The sequence below is a fragment of the Amphiprion ocellaris genome, chromosome 19, assembly GCF_022539595.1.
Source record: "Amphiprion ocellaris isolate individual 3 ecotype Okinawa chromosome 19, ASM2253959v1, whole genome shotgun sequence".
Lineage (NCBI taxonomy): Eukaryota > Metazoa > Chordata > Actinopteri > Pomacentridae > Amphiprion > Amphiprion ocellaris.
Window position 1 is genome coordinate 28495604 of NC_072784.1, and position 16786 is coordinate 28512389.

The 16786-nt window shown below is 39.2% G+C and overlaps 1 protein-coding gene and 1 non-coding gene across 2 annotated transcripts; both read left to right on the forward strand.

The window, feature by feature from the left end:
- The first annotated feature begins 34 nt into the window (after positions 1-34).
- cdr2a (cerebellar degeneration-related protein 2a) lies at positions 35-14512 on the forward strand. Its single transcript, XM_023281746.3, has 7 exons — positions 35-395; positions 2553-2665; positions 6184-6332; positions 7194-7355; positions 10542-10856; positions 10952-11234; positions 12376-14512. Exons 1-7 carry the CDS (start codon positions 317-319, stop codon positions 12658-12660), a joined length of 1386 nt encoding a protein of 461 aa, XP_023137514.2. The 5' UTR covers positions 35-316; the 3' UTR covers positions 12661-14512.
- Positions 14513-16603: 2091 nt separating this feature from the next.
- Positions 16604-16685, forward strand: trnal-uag (transfer RNA leucine (anticodon UAG)). The gene has a single exon. It is a non-coding gene; the product is annotated as a tRNA-Leu (tRNA).
- Positions 16686-16786: the final 101 nt, after the last annotated feature.

Consider the following 16786-nt stretch of genomic DNA (forward strand, 5'->3'; position numbering starts at 1 on the left):
GAAGTTACGACAGTATAGACAGTTTTTAAAATATTAGACTGTAAGTCGCTTTTGTTGACTTTATTTTACTGCGTGTGACGATAAAAGTTAGTTTAATAATGCAGAGAGTTTTAACGATGATTTTAAAAGAAGAGAGTACTTTCCTGACTCCGTATTCTGCCTCCTACCGGATGCTGGGCTGTAGTAGAGATTTGCCACGTTGCTGCAGACAGCAGCCTTAAAGCGTCTCTCCAGGAGGATGTAGTTTGTTCACTCACACGGCGGTGAACAACCTGAACACACCGGTGTGTCGGGGTTTCTGTCCGGAGGCTCTAAAATGTTAACAGACATCATTCTGGAGGAAGAGTTTGAGAAGAATGGGCAGAAGTGGTTCGACCAGCAGGACCTGGAACACGGTAGGAGCTCAGCTGGGTGGTCGCACCCTGGACTGGAGGAAACTACAAACAGCTGATCATCTGCTGACTTCCATCACTTCTGCTTTTAATGAGGCAAAAATAGGATTAATACTTCAGTTTATTAGAAGATAAAATAAACTTTAATGATCCTCACTAACTGTACATGTTACAGCAGCTGGATAGAGATGAGGAAGAAACATATAAAAATAGAAAAGGAGAAAAATAAAGACATAATAAAGATTATGTACAAAATTAATATGGATAAGTACAGGAATGATAGATAATCTCTGCTATTGTAGTTAAACCACTATTAAGGTAAAAATGGTGTTGTTGCACATGGAATAGAACAGAATAGGTCTTTATTACCACTGTTACACAAAACAATGAAAATCAGTTTGGCTCTTTGTATTAGCAGCATTCAAAGATAAATTATATAAAGCAATACTAAACATAGATTAAAAATATATACATCCGAAATATATACAAAAAGCGAATATGGAGCAGAAATATGAACATTATACAATCATAAATATTGCAGTTAAGCATAAATATTGCACTTGACCATGAATATGTAGGCACAGAACAGTTTTATAGTTTTCTGTAGATGTGGAACAGCTGTAAAGACAGACTTTTTGTTTTTGGATTCGTGTTTCACGATCTTTTAACACCTAAAGAATCATAGAGAAGATAAACGTGTTATAAATGTTGTTGCATTGGACGAAGGAGCTATTACATGGTGACACAATGCCTTAAGTGGCTCACAGACTGAATGAATCTGAAGTCTAAACTGATTATTCATACGAAACAGAATCACACTGATCATGCGGTAAATCCTGAAATATCCTGAGAGCTTTCCTGAGGCTGTCCCACATCCTGTGTTCATTGTTTTCTTGCTGTTTATTCATTTAATCTCGTTTGTGCTGCTAAGTCCACAAAGGAGGATTTGAAATAAGGAGATGTATAGATAGACCGCTTTGTTAATGCTCGACATAAACAGAACTTAAGTAGGGAAGCAAAAATGTCTGTCAGTAATAAATAGGACGGAATAAAACCCAACAACAGAAGACAGACTATAAGTAGAAATACTACCTGCACTGTGTAACAATTTAAAATCAATTTTAAATGTAATATATATGTTATTATATGCTTACAGGCAGACGTAGGTTACAATACATGGACTGTATAACTAGCTGTAGACATTAACACTGTATGGACTGATGTTTAGCTAATAACTTTATTTTTTTTTAAGCCACTTTATACTACATTGTCTTACAGTGTGTTAATACTGTACTATTTCATCCTCATCTCTCACCCCTGTATATATTATAAATATTATTACTACTGTTATTATTTTATTCATATCACTACGTCTATTGCTACATAAGCTGCTGTAACAATGTAAATTTCCCCTGGCGTGGGGAGAAATTAAGGACTTATCTTATCTTATCTTAAAAGGGCTGAAACTCTTCTAATCAATGAAGTCATAGAGTACCACAAAGCATCATTTTTGGCTAGTGTTAAGCAATAAGAGGAAACATTTGCTGGTTCTACAATCATAAATGTGAGTATATCCATCAGCGTTCTACCCTGTTAGACAGATAAAACAAGCAGATTGATTAGATCTTGTTATTAGATGTTTTTCAGATGTTTTACAGTTAAAAGATTTATCACTGCTACTAATTAAAGTACAACCGAATGACCAAGTTGTCTGCAAAAATGTAAGCTTTCTCCAGCAGAGATGGTTTGATAAACAGGCGGGAATGACTTCCTGTCACATTCCTCGGCGCAGCTGAAAAAAACTAGAAGTGCTCAGCTGTTCGACAAGAAGTGGATTTAGGAAGTAATGTGAGGCATTTTCCTCTACGGGTCATAATTCCTTCAGCTCCTTAGTAGGACTCTTTTGCTCACTGTTGGGTTTAACTCAGTGGTTTCTTGTATAACCTGCTTCACTTCAAGTAGAGAATTTAGAGGGAAAAGGGTCACAAGACATGCCTTAGATTCCTCTGAGATCCACCAGTGCCAGATACTAACAGTGTGTAAGTTGTGTGAGTCTGAGTTTACACGTTTTACACATATCTGGCTCTATCAGTTGCCTGTGTTTGGGCATTGGAGCAGCCCGGTGTCTCGTGTTTACATGTTTTACTTTGCTCCGGGCAGATCTCCATCTGGCAGCAGAGTTGGGGAAAACCCTCCTCGACAGGAACCATGACCTGGAGCAGGCCCTGCAGCAGATGTACTCCACCAACGAGGACCAGCTGCAGGAGATAGAGGTGAGCACTGTCAGGAGGGACTAACTAAGCAGTAATAAACTCGTTCTTGCGTTCACGGGTCTGATCCTCCGCTGCCCACAGGACCGTCTGTCAATGCTGTCTCTGCTACATATTGATTTTAGTCTGATTGGAGACGGTTTATTGAGGTCTTAAAAGCCGTTTCACTGGACAGAAAGTTCTAGTTAGAGATAGGATTTAAGGCTCTTTAAGGGGAGCCAGATCTTGAGGAACTGTTCCTTTCGAAGAGCCGTTCAAAAGACTGGCTCTTTGTTATGTTCAGTTATTTTAGAAGTCAACCAGGGGTAACTCATTTTTATCGAGGAAACAATCACTGGTAGCAGTTATAAGATATGATATGTATCAGAATAATTCAAACTTACACATCCCACCAATATTTACTCTACTGAGTTTTATTTATATTTTTTATGTACATATATATATATTATATATATATATATATATATATATATATATATATATATATATATATATATATATATATTATTTATTTTTTTTTTTTTTTTTTTTTTTTTTATTCTTATTTATCATTAGTATCCGAGCACCGAATGGTGTGTAGGACTTTTGAAGGTCTAAAAATACTTGAAAACGTGTGAAAATTTACACACACATCAGTACCGCTGCAACAGACTGGTGACCTGTCCAGAGTGTCCCCTGTCTTCACCCTAAGTCAGCTGGGATAGACTCCAGCCCCCCCGTGACCCTAATGAGGATTAAGCGGTGTATAGATAATGGATGGATGGACATCATTACTGGCGAAAAACTTCTGTTTCAAACATTTACTACGGCCAGTATGTGTTGCCTAGACTCATGAAATTTGGTAGGCATGTGTAATTCGCCGAGACGCACAACAATGTAATTGACACCCATGCCCAAAATACAACAGGAAGTTGGCCGTTTTGAAGACATTGAGACATTTTCGGACATTTTCAAAAGCTATAAACTCACAGGGGGTAATGCCAAGAAATCTCAAATTAGCCCAGGATGTACAACCAGCCGTTGTGATCAAAAGTTTTGAAAATGCTCTGCAAAAGTTTGAGGGCGTGGAAACGGCAGCCGGTGGAATTTCAACAATTTGCCATGAAACAGGAAGTGCTGTCTAACTAACGAGTACATGCTCCAGTCTGCCTCAAACTTTACATGTTTGATCTCTTTTCTGTTTTGTTCAAATGTTCTGGTGTGGTTTAATTGTTTTTGTTATTGTTTATATATATATATATATATATATATATATAATATATATATATATATATATATATATATATATATATATATATATATATACATATATATATATATATATATATATATATATATATATATATATATATATATATATATATATATATATATATATATATATATATATATATAAAAATAAAAATAAATGGCAATGCAAGTTGTTTGTTGACCTGGACTTGAAACAGATGTTTTTCTGGCATATATTGCATTGTGCTCTACCTTCATCCCCAGAAAAATTCATCCAAATGGTGCTACGTTTCCTTTGACTCTGGCTATTTTTTTTGTTTTTTTCTGTCGCTAATATCTCCTCCTCCCTGACAAAGCTTTAAATGTGGCTCCGCTTCAGTCTCCAGTCAGTCGGACTCGGCCGGCGCTCACACTACTCCAAGTTAGCTGCATATATAACTGCATTTACATGACTGTAGCGTGCTGTGGACAACTCAAACTGTCCTCAGCATGTCAGTAGTCACTCAAGTTTAGGCAGCGTGGACAACTCAGCGTGGGCAATTTGCACATACGAACGGCTCGCAACTGCGAACCGTTTCTCATCGTTCACTTGAAAGACCTGTTCAAATGGCTGATTCACTGGCGAACATCACACCTCTAGTTCCAGTGGGACTTTCTCTCAATAGAAAACAGGAAGGAGTAAAATCTAATCCTGACCAGTTTGACCCATTGAGCTTTTGGCACGGTTCATCCTCTTGGCAGAAATCTCTGTTTATCTAATTATAGGGAAACTTTTCCCACCACCTTTTCACTCAGACAGGAGTCAGGAGTCTTTTTGTTTGTTTTTTTTTTTTTTTAATCTCTTTAATTCAGCAGAGGATGTATTTTGGTTTCTTTGTGGGTTTTCAGGTTAAGCTTGCAAATAATCACAATTAGGCCTCATGTTTTAGTGCCAACACATTCTGGCTGATCTGTTTTAGTTGGAGGACATGACATTCAGCAGGTCAGCACACATAAGAGCCTTAATGTGTTTACGGCAGTGAGATGGCTGGAGGATTTATTGAAGCTGATATGGTAATCCTAATACGTCTCTTTGACCCATATCCTCAGACACACCTGAGAGTGATACAGAGAGTCAGTCTGACTCAACTAAATGCAGTCTGTAGAAACAGCTGCTTTCCTTTTTTACCTGATACAGTGAGTTCAGTGCGACAAGTCAAACACTGAGACTGAGTTAAGGGTCGTAAGTTCAGCAGGTAATAGCAGGTGCATCTTTGCAAATGCTGTTGTTGTGCACCGTGCAAATACAAGCAGCAGTGTCATGTTATCATTCCCTGTGGCAGTGTTCAGGTCTAGGCTCCTAGTTGGCAGCCTGTTTGTGATAAAATGCTTCAGTCTGGGTTTTTATTTCTCCTGAAGTTTTTAAAGATCCTAAAAACCTCGTGCATGGCTTGATGTTGCTGCTCTGCATTTTGATCTTAAACATGTGCTTGATAACAAAATAAAATAAAGTTTTATATGAGTCAGGTGGGGCTACAACTAGTAATTACACAGCCTGGCCAAAAAAAAGTCACCACCCAGATTTAACTAAGCAAATAGGTAAGAGCATTCCATTGGATAACTACTGCAGTGATGAATACCTTTCAGCTGCAACAACTTATTTAACTCTAGCTGATGCAGTGAGGAGCTTCTCATTTCTTAAACAACATGTTGGAAGACACATCCTGTGGTCATGGAAAGGATGTTAATCTCTCTCAGAAGAGTCAAATTATTGGCCTGCATCAAGCAAAGAAACAACTAAGGAGATTTCTGAAACTACTAAAACCAGGTTAAGAACCGTCCAACACATTATTAAAACCTGGAGGATAGTAGAGAACCATCAAAAAAAAATCCTGACTGATCGTGATTGGCGAGGACTTAAAGGTCTTTCCATCAGTGGAGTTTTTCTTCCCTGATGTTCATGGACATGTTCCAAGATGATGATACCAGGATTCATGGGCTCACATTGAGAATGAGTGGATCAGGGAGCATGAGATGGATTGTCCTCCACAGAGTCCAGACCTCAGCCCCACTGAGAATCTTTGGGATGTTCTGGAGAAGAATTTGTCAGACTCACCCATCATCAATATAAGATCTTGGTAGAAAATGAATGCAACTCTGGACAGAAATAAATGCTGGGCGGTTCCAACAAAATATTAGTGTGTGACTTTCTTTTTTTGGCGGGCAGTGTGTTTTTGCAGGTTTATCTGGGGCTATTTTTTACTGCTTACACCAGAATGAAATCTTCACCTTGTCCCTCTCTTGTGCACCAGTATTTGACCAAACAGGTGGAGCTGCTGCGTCAGATGAACGACCAGCACGCCAAAGTGTACGAGCAGCTGGACGTGGCCGCCAGGGACCTGGAGCAAGGCAACCGGAGACTAGTGCAGGACAACCGGCTGGCCCAGCAGAAGATCCACAGGTCCGTCTACCAGCTGTGAATCTTTGTCTTTTTTGTTCTTGACAAAAGTGAAAATATCAAAAACAATTGCTGCATTATACAACGTAAAGTGTTGCATAGCAAAGCATTGTACGTGTTCTATCATTCTCTGATTGTTCCATATTTGACCTACTGTGTTGAAGTTTGGGGAAATGCCTGTAAGACAAAGATCCAGTGAATTTTCATTTTAAAGAATACAGCCATATGAATAATCAGAGATTCAACAAACTCATTTTCCTTCAGCTAGAATTGTTGAAATTTCACCGCATAGTAGATTATAGTCTTCTGCAAATTATGTGAAAAACTCATGAAGAAACTTTACAAGTCAGTGTCCAGAACAGATCTGCAAAAAGAGCAAGTAAGTAAAAGGAAGAGATCTTCATGAAACGAAGGTTTAGGACCAAATTAATGGAGCTTTGGATTTCTGTGAAAGGAGTCAATTTATGGAAACATCTAGACAAGGAATCGAAAGAATCTAAAATCACACGCAAGATTTAAAAACGTGATTAAAACCAGCATATTGTTAAAATACAAAGAAATGAAGAGTTTCATAGTGTTCGTCATGAGAGAAAACTGATATGAGTGAGAGTGGCTGTGCAGGCCTCAGATATTAGTCATTTTGTCTGTTGTTTGTTTTTTATGCTCATTGTAAACTGATTGCTTGTTATTAAGGAGCAGATTACATGAGTTTATTCTTCTTTCTGCTCCCTTTCATTCAGAAGTGTGAAACTTTTGTATTGAATTGCCTCCTCAATGAATGAAATAAAACTAATTATCTTTTACATCATACTCTAAATGTTTGAAGAGAATTTGCCTCAGTGCCGTGTTCTTGTTTCCCTTCAGTCTTACAGAAACCATCGATGGGCTTCAGACCCACATGGAGGATCTGCAGGTCCAGGTGGAGGAGCTAAAGACCGCCCAGGCAGAGCGAAACAAGAGGGAGCTGGCCGAGCGAGCCCAGAGCGTTTCCTGCCTCAAAGAGCTGTACGACCTGCACCAGGACAGGTAGTGGTTCATGATTAACATCCTGCTGCTGCTGGAAGTTCAGAGGAGCTATTTTCAGAGAGGAAGCTGTGAGTTAGACTGTGCAATAAAGATACAGTGAGACACCTTCAGAGTTTGGACATTCTCACCCTTCAGCACAGTTTGTTCATGGAGTAAAGTGAAGATTAGCCAACACTTAGCCAGCCCACACAGTTTGGTCTGATGTTCGTCTTCAGCAGCTGAGAGCGTCTCAACCGGTCTGTCAAACTCATCTTAGTTCAGGGGCCACATTCAGCCCAGTTTGATCTCAAGTGATCCGGACCAGTAAAAATCAGCACAGTAACATATAAATAACCACAGCTGCAAATTTTTCCCTTTGTTTTAGTGCAAAAAGTACATTCTGAAAATGTTCATGTTGAAGGAATTATTTTTTACAAAACATTATGAACAACCTGAAATTTCTGAAAAAGATTAAATTCAATTTCAAGAATATTAAGTATCTACAAAGAAAAAAACCTCTAGTCACAGATATCTGGAACGGAATGATATAGTATTTTAGTTTATGATCAAAACGACAAAAGTCAGACAATAAACAACAAAAACAAGACAAAAATAAGGCCCGAAACAGCGAAAATGAGACACAAAACAACAAAAGCGAGAAACAAAATGACAAAAAATGAGACAGTTGACACGAAACAAAACAAAAAAGAGACAAAAAGTAAACTAAAAAAGTTACAAAGCGACAAAACAATGGACAATCAACAAAAACGAGACAAGAAATTACACAAATGACACAGACGAGACAAAAAATGACAAAAGCGAGAAACAAAATGACAAAAAAATAGACAAATAACACAAGCGAGACAAAAAGGAAATGCAAAACGACAAAAACATAAGACAAACGTCGTCAGACAAGAAAAAGACAAAAAAATAACAAAAACAAGATGAAATATCACAAAAATAAGACCCAAAATGACAAAAGAACAATGATGAGTCTAATATTTTACTTTATAATCAAAACAACTTGTCATGATCTGGAAACGATTTTAAATTTATAGTTTTAAATATTTACAATTTGCAGTTAATGTCTTCTCTGTAATTTTTACACTTTCCAAAGTCTTTCCGTAGGCCGGATTAGACCCTCTGGTGGGCCGGTTTTGGCCTGCGGGCCGCAAGTTTGACACCCCTGGTCTAAACAGTGAGAGCTTCCGTGTGTTTTCTGCTTCAGTAAACTCAGCCTTCATATGCTGACGACGTCTGCAGGTCACCCAGACCAGACCAGAGCTTACATGAGACATAATCCACAGGTTGATAATCCTTCTCCATTGTCAGCAGCATACTAAGACAGACGCACAATTGTTAAGTCGACTGTATTTCATGTCACTTTGTGGGGAAAATGGTGACCGTAAAATCTATGCATCTACAATCCCACTGGTCCTCTTCAAATGAAATGCATTAAAAGGATCTAGAGGAGCCAGCTGGCCACAAAACAAACCCCTGATGCCCAAAAGATTTATCTGAAAAATGAAGGACTTTCTGCATATCTTCCTCTGAGACAGACCGCCCAGCGACCCAATAACCTCCAACAAGACGGCAGAGAAATAAAAAAGTCTTAAAGTTCTCTCTGCTGCTAGTCCAAGTCCACAGCAATAATTTAGCTCAGAGCTTCTTTTTTTTTAGATTTAGAGGACACTGTTTCTAGAGGATTTATAGAGTGAAGTCAAAAGTTTGCCAGATGTCAGAATCAGAAACTGTTTTGAAGCCAAGTAGGTTTTCACATACGAGGAGTTTGACTCTGTTTTAGTGCACAACAGAAAACACAAATGATGCAAGACAAACAAGGAGGAAGTGTAATTAAGGGATTCTAAGTCATGAAAAGTGATGTAAATTAAAGCTGCAAGCAGCGTTGGTCGGGTCCTCGCATCCTTGCTGGTCAGTGAATTCAAGCATGTCCAGCAGGTGGCGCTGCAACTGAGAGTGTATTTCAGCCTATGGCCTTTTTGATGGCGACCTTTCAAAACTGTCCACCAGGTGGCGTTATCACTGTGAATGCGTATCGGCCTAGATATGTCATCAGTGTGATCAAAGATGTAAAGTTTGAGGCAGATTGGAGCATCTTCAGGCTGGTTAAACAGCACTTCCTGTCCATCCACCAGGTGGCGCAATAACTGTGACTGTATTTTGGTCTGTAGAATTCATTAGGCTCAGACTCTGATCACACATGTAAAATTTGAGGCAAATTGGAGCATGTTCAGGCTAGTTACACACCACTTCCTGTGTCATGGTGAATTGTCGAAATTCCGCCGGCCCTCAGACATTTTCAGAGCGTTTTGACAAATTTTGATCATCCATACTTGCTGTACATCTTGGCCAAATTTGAGCTCTGTCAGGGTTAGCCCCTTTCAGTTTATAGCTTTTGAAAATGTGCAAAAAATGGTCCAAAATATGACACATAAATAAAAATGACTGACTTCCTGTTGTGTTTTGGACATGGCTGTCATTGCAATTTTGTGTGTCTTGATGATTTACATATGCCTATCAAAATTCATAGCTGTAGGTGAAACGTAAATGCCATGGCGTAGCAAATGTTTGAAATTTTCAGTGAGGCTATTGAGCCATTTTGGCCCACACCTGTACAATTCCCCTAACATATAAAATTTTTCGCTGGTCGTGAAGTGCATGCAAATTTACACACGTTTTCACACCATTCTGAGCTCAGACCCTAATAAATAATATGTCGCTACTATTACAGTCATCAATGTGTCAAGATCTCAATGTGATAAACGGATTTACACTACTGTTTGAAAGTTTAGGGTCACTTAGAAATGTCCTTATTTTGGAAAGAAAAGCGTTTTATTTCAATAAAGATAACATTAAATGAATGATAAATCCAGTGTAGACATTGTTAATGTGCTAAATGACTATTCTAGCTGGAAACAGCTGATTTTTAATGGAATATCTCCATAGAGGTACAGAGGAACATTTCCAGCAACCATCACTCCTGTGTTCTAATGCTACATTGTGTTAGCTAATGGTGTTGAAAGGCTTATTGATGATTAGAAAACTCTTGTACAATTATGTTAGCACATGGATAAAAGTGTGAGTTTTGATGTAAAACATGGAATTGTCTGGGTGACCCCAAACATTTGAACAGCAGTGTAATTTCTCAAATGGATCCATTGAATTAACATAACGTTCCTGGTTCAGGTATCCAGCCCATGATAGTCATCGTCTGGATGGACTCTGGTCGCCTCGGAGCTCCTTCTACGACAGAGACAGAAACCCAGACCCGGAGGAGGAGAACCAGGCCCTGCAGCGCTCAGTCCAGAGCCTCCAGAACCAGATTGCTGCCGAGCGAAGCCGCAGGGAGGCGGCCGAGCAGGAGACGGAGCTGACATCCAGGGAGAACGAGAGTCTGGAGCAGCGTCTGGCCCTGCTGGTGGGCTGCCGGGCCCGACAGAAGGAGCTGGAGGCCGAGGTGGAGCAGCTGAGGGTCCTGTGGCGTGCTGACTGTGCTAACAGGTTAAACATGGACCAGATCCTGACTCGATTCACAGACTTACTGTGTATAAAGTGTCTCAGATTCTCATGTCTCTGTTCAACTCTGCTCTCACCAGCGTCAGAAGACCGGAACAGCTCCTGGTGCCCGACACAGTGTTCTTCAGCTCAGAGGAAAGGTCTGGACCAGGGCAGAGCGAAGCGGAGGAGAAGGTGGAGAAGGTGGAGGATCAGAGCAGATACAGCCGACAGAGGTGCAACAGCGACAGCGTCCTGAAGGCGACAAACGCAGATGAAATCCGCCGTGGACACGAGCAGCTGTGCATCAGGCGAGCGGAGGCGGTGAAGCAGAGGGGCGTCTCTCTGCTCAACGAGGTGGATGCACAGTACAGCGCCCTGCAGGTGGTCTATTAACAACAGCGTTTACTCATCATCACCTATTTCAGTATCAGGGTCGTTCCACAACTGGAGGACATTTTACATCCCACTCATCAAGTTTCAAATAATCCACGTACAAAATACTAAAACATGCAGTTGTTGTGTAAATGTTCTTGTCCTGAGACCAAACCTAAAAAAAAAGTTGGAGAAAAGAACGTTTGAAAACACTTTTTAAAATATCAAATAAATCTGGAGTTCCCCCTAAAATGCCATTTTTCTCTTGTCCCATCCCGATGACCAAATTGAATCTCAAATAAAACAGTCAAAATTAAATTAAATCTCCTTTTTTAGGTTTTATTTTTTTCATTGATGTCTCTTGTAATTTTGGGAACATTTTTTTTTAATCAACATAATATTTTAAATAACAATTATGCATGGAATGTGTGTCCCACAACAACCCTGTTGATGATGTTTTTATCATTTTATGTCTTATTCCTGTCCTTTCCCATCTCATTTTACTCATTTTGTGTCTAATTTCTGTCATTTTGTGTCTAGTTTTTGTTGTTTTCTGTCTCGTTTCTGTCATTTTCTGTCTTGTTTTTGTCATCAACATCATCCATCAGTGTTCCTATAGAATGTGTAGAGCAAAGTTATGTCCTCTCTTCTATTTTCCATATTTTCATCCCATTGTCAGCCTTGATTGAATGTCTCACTCTACCTCATATGATCAGGATCAGACTAATTCTTTGGACTGTTTTCCATCAGTCAGTTTGTCCTCTTGGTCAGCAGTAACAGCAGCTAAATATCTAGCTTCTACTGCTGAGAAAAAGATCACATTAGCATGGATTAGCAACCCTGTTACTGTGATTAGAGTAGGGTTAGCAAACAACACAGAAAACATGAAATAAAAATGCTACCATTGATGTGGAAGCTGAGCCGATCCAGCCTTTGATAGTTTATTACCTATTATTGATCAATATGGAGCAGAGAACTGTAAAAGAGAAGGTTTATTTTGAAAGCTTTTGAATCCCAAATGTCCTCCAGTTCTGGAATGATCCATTTCTCTTTGTCAGTTGAAAGGTTTGCTGCAGAATGTGATCCACTTCAGTGTGAACACCTTTGACCTGTGCTGTAGAGCTTTAAGAGGAATATTTGTGTTGTCCAGGTGAAATACGACGAGCTGCTGCGACGGTGCCAGCAGGCAGCAGACGGACTCAGCCATAAAGCCGTCCAGACCTCCAGCAGTCCCTTCGTGAGCAGCCGGACCCGCCGCCGCCTGTCGGGCTCAGCGGCTCTGTCTGATCTAGTGGCGGTTTTGGAGGACGGCCAGCAGCCCGAATACAAGACTCTCTTCAAGGAGATCTTTACCTGCATCCAAAGGACCCAGGAGAACCTGAGTGAGAACAGACGTCCAGTCAGGGACGGCGAATCCCAGACTTCTGCCACATGATTGTTGTTCATCATCCAGGACTCATTAGATCAAGGGTGTCGAACTCATTTTAGATTCACATACAGCCCAGTTTGATCTCAAATGGGTTGGACCAGTAAAATACTAACCCTATAAATAACCATAACTCCAAATATTTCCTTTGCTTTAGTGCAAAAAAGTACATTCTGAAAACGTTAACAGTTCAGGAACTGTCTTCATACAAAACATTGTGAACCACCTGAAATTTCTTAAGAAAAATAAGTTCAGTTTCAACAGTATTATGACTCAGTTTATCATTTACACATTACAGCTGACAGTTTATCTACAAAAGCACAAAACATTCAGTCAGTGGCATCTGGAACTGAATAATCTAGTATTTTACTTTATGATGAAAACAACTTGTCAAGTCAAGATTTTACAAGGTTCACAAAGTTTTACAAATTTACAATTTACAGTTGATGTCTTCTCTGTAATGTCTTCCCTTTGCAAAGTGGAAAAATGGCCGTATTTTTGACACCCCTGCTGTAGAGTCTGAAAGGTCTGATGGTTGTTTTGCTATAAAACTGCTCAGAGGACGGAGATGCTCTCAAAACATTTGTCCGTCTGAGAAATGCTGCGTTTGCTTTTGTCAGTCTGCACTGTTCCTTTTATTCCGTCCTTGTTGTACTACTACCTGTTTGAATCTTAGATAAAAAACTAAACTTGACAAAGGAGTATTATACTTGGAGATATTTAAACTCAAATTAAAATGTTCTATCAGGTCTTGAGTAAAAAAAAAAACACATTTGAGCAGCTTGACTTCTAAATCCAAGTATTATGTCCTGCCACAGTATTCAGTGTTTATGTGAAGTTAACTCTGTGATTATCTCGAAGCACGTGGAGCTCTGATGGTAAAGCGGTTGTAAACTAGTTGTGTAATCAGGAATGTTGTAAGAGGATGAAAAACTGAAGCGGTGTAATCAGTAAAGACTCAGGAGTTTGTGATAATTAGCTGAACAGTTGGTGTAGGCTGAAAATTTCATCCAAATGCGTTAGTCCGTTTTTGATTAATGTTGCAGACAGACAGACAGACAGACAGACAGACAGACAGACAGACAGACAGACAGACAGACAGACGGCAATCGTCGCTGCATTCCTTGGCGGAGTAATGACTGGACACTGGAAAACTGCTGCTTTAACAGCCTCTGCTTCCTGTTTTCTGCGCTTTTTTTTATGACAGAATCACATTTTATTTATTTATTAACAGATATTTAGAGATGATTAAATGTGTATTTATTTTTTTTTAGAGCAGATTGATTAGTTGACTGGAAGTAAAGCTAAATGTACACTGGTGTGTTTGTTCTGTCGTTGTGTATTTTATTTCTGACAGAGTAAGTGGAAAACAAGACATTTTCAGTAAATCGTTTCCTTTTCTATCAATTGTAATATTTTTCCTGATTTGGACATCCTCTGCTATATTACTGTGATATGGAACAGAAATTGGATTAATCTTTAAAACCGATGTGAGTCATACTGTATGCAGGGAAAATGAGAAATGTTCAGCTATTATTGCCTGAACTCCAAACAGTGTTTTACTGTCGCTTCCTGGTGCTGGTGAGACAAAAGATACTGATTTAATAAATGGAGGCATTTAGCAATATTCTGTCTTGTGCTGCTGCAGAAGCTGTTTTACTGGAAACCGACTAGTAAAAGCATTAAATCGGGAGTTTTTTCTACCAAACCTGGCATGACATGGTGCATATTTTAGAGGTGTTTCAGTTTGTTCTCCATTTAAATGCATACTTGTAAAATATCAGATGACAGACATGCAGTGCTTATCTGTATCGTGCAGCGTTTTGTAGATAAAACCAAATAAAAACTGTAGTGATGCGCATTTTCTTGTGTCCTCGTTCCTACAGTCCTGCAGCCTCCAGTGTACTCTGACCCAGCAAACAATTAATGGGCCTTTGTCCATCTTCGTAATTAGGTTTTACATAACTGAGATTTCCCCACTGTTCTCAGAAGCAGCAACAAATCCATTAAAGCCCCAAACAAGGAGGTTGCATGCCACGGTCGCCTAAAAGGGACAAAAAACTGAGCTGATTAAAGCTCAGACTGATTACAATAATTATTAAAAAATACCCTTCATGGCTGGAAGAAACAAAGCATCTATATTACCATCTATATTTTTCCTCTTGTACACATGCAAAGTCTGAAAGAAGAAGGAATAAAAGTGTCCAATACTAGATCTGAATAGGAAACACTTTCATTGCCTCAGACAGCTGGTTTAATGTCTGCAGAGAGAGACAGGTGAGATCTTGGGGAGCAGACTAAAGATCAGTATTTATATTTGATGAGCCACAAATTCAGAATCCTGTTCATTCCAAATCCTGGAGCTCTGCCAGCAGTTACCGTCTGTTCATACTGACAGATTTGCAAAATAAACTGTCTGAATGAACTCAGTATGGAAATCCAAAATGAGATTCTGCGACCACCTCCACTTTCCAAGGTCAGGATTTAATAAAAGTCAGTGTTGCCGCTACTTTACTTGGTTTAATTCACAGTATATAAACACAGATTTGCTAGAGTGTTTAAATATTATTCATATTAAGAAAAGGAAGAATTCACTGCATGTACCTGGCAGCAGCAGCAGCAGGTGTATGAGACAGATAAGGAAAGGTGAACATTTCTCTTAAGCTGGTTTCAATACTGCGAGTACATGAGTAAAAACTTCACAGAGAAACTAATAATCGTGTAAGTCAAACTTTGCCTCAGACTTCCAGCTTTATTTACTTGCCACAGCTGCAAAAAACTCACTAGATGTTCTGTCGGCTGCAAGAGTGAACACCAGAGTCTTCATGCACCTCCAGCATCTGAGGAACTGAAGTTTCATGTCTTTTAACATATATTTTTCTCCTCAGTCAGCAACACCATGAAAACTATGAAAATAAAGGGCATACAAACATTTAAAATACAAAGTTTCACAAAAAGTGTCTCTAATTAGACTGAAAATTATCTTTCAAATTAGTTTTCTGTTGTTAAACTACAAATCTCAAAAATTACTGTCTTTTGGACGGTTGCTAACGATACCTTTAGCTTTGATTTTATGCCCACGAGTCAGAACTATTTAGAAATTGGAAAATGGGTATATGGAGGAAACTTTAAGACCAAGGACTGTTTGTAGGTTAATGAGTCCAACCTATATTTAGCCGATATTTACATCTGCTAGCTTCTCTCCTGCTCTCTGTGCTCACATATAGTTCATTTTAATACAGCCTAATGTCCACTGAAGTGCTTCTCATTTACTTATTTTTCTGTTTCCATTGCGTGACCTTATTTAACCTAAAGCATCTTTGAGTGTCTTGAAAAGTGTTATATAAGTATTTTGTATTATTATTATTATTAGACGAGAGAACAAGGATGAAATTGTGCCTGAAATGCAGCCAATTAAGGCTACAGGTTAATTGGCAGTCGCCTCAGAGCCTTTTCTAGGCTACGTATTTTACAACTCACCAAACCCACGAGTTAAAAAAAATCAAAACTGAGTTCTGTATTTAGCTTTATTCCATGTCAAATGATCTCTGAGAGAGAAAGAAGCGACAGCGAGCGCTAACCTCAGCTATAGTCCACTGTTTGTTGTAAATCACAGCTGCAGAGAGAGTCTTCTTCCTGAAGGGGGCGTGGATAGCAGCGGATCAGCTGCATTTAAAGTAACACGCTGAAACTGTTAATTTTTGCAGCATTTTGATGTTAAATAATGTGACAGACACATTGTAGGGGGTACAAAATGGGATAATTAATTTAATATGAGAACATTTTTATTTAGGTTAAACCCTGGAAATAGATTTGCTAAATGCCTGTGTTTGCATGTGACAATGCACAATCCTGTAAACGAAGGTAATGACAAAATTTCAGCAGCAAAAATCGTGGATAGACAACTACATGACACAGGATTTAAGACCAGATGGAGGCCCAGCATCGCCGTGGTAGCGTGGCCGAGTGGTCTAAGGCGCTGGATTTAGGCTCCAGTCATTTCGATGGCGTGGGTTCGAATCCCACCGCTGCCAATATTTTGTTGTTTTACAAACCTACCTCATTTACATTTCCTATTAACACTACAATACTAACACATTATTTTCCACATTGAACTGGAGCCTACAAACGCCAC

Bases quoted from the DNA above. Each gene is read 5' to 3' on its own strand.
- cdr2a (XM_023281746.3), top strand. From the start codon at position 317: ATGTTAACAGACATCATTCTGGAGGAAGAGTTTGAGAAGAATGGGCAG. The intron at 396-2,552 runs GTAGGAGCTCAG...TGCTCCGGGCAG, and splicing joins CCAGCAGGACCTGGAACACG to ATCTCCATCTGGCAGCAGAG. The intron at 6,333-7,193 runs GTCCGTCTACCA...GTTTCCCTTCAG, and splicing joins GCCCAGCAGAAGATCCACAG to TCTTACAGAAACCATCGATG.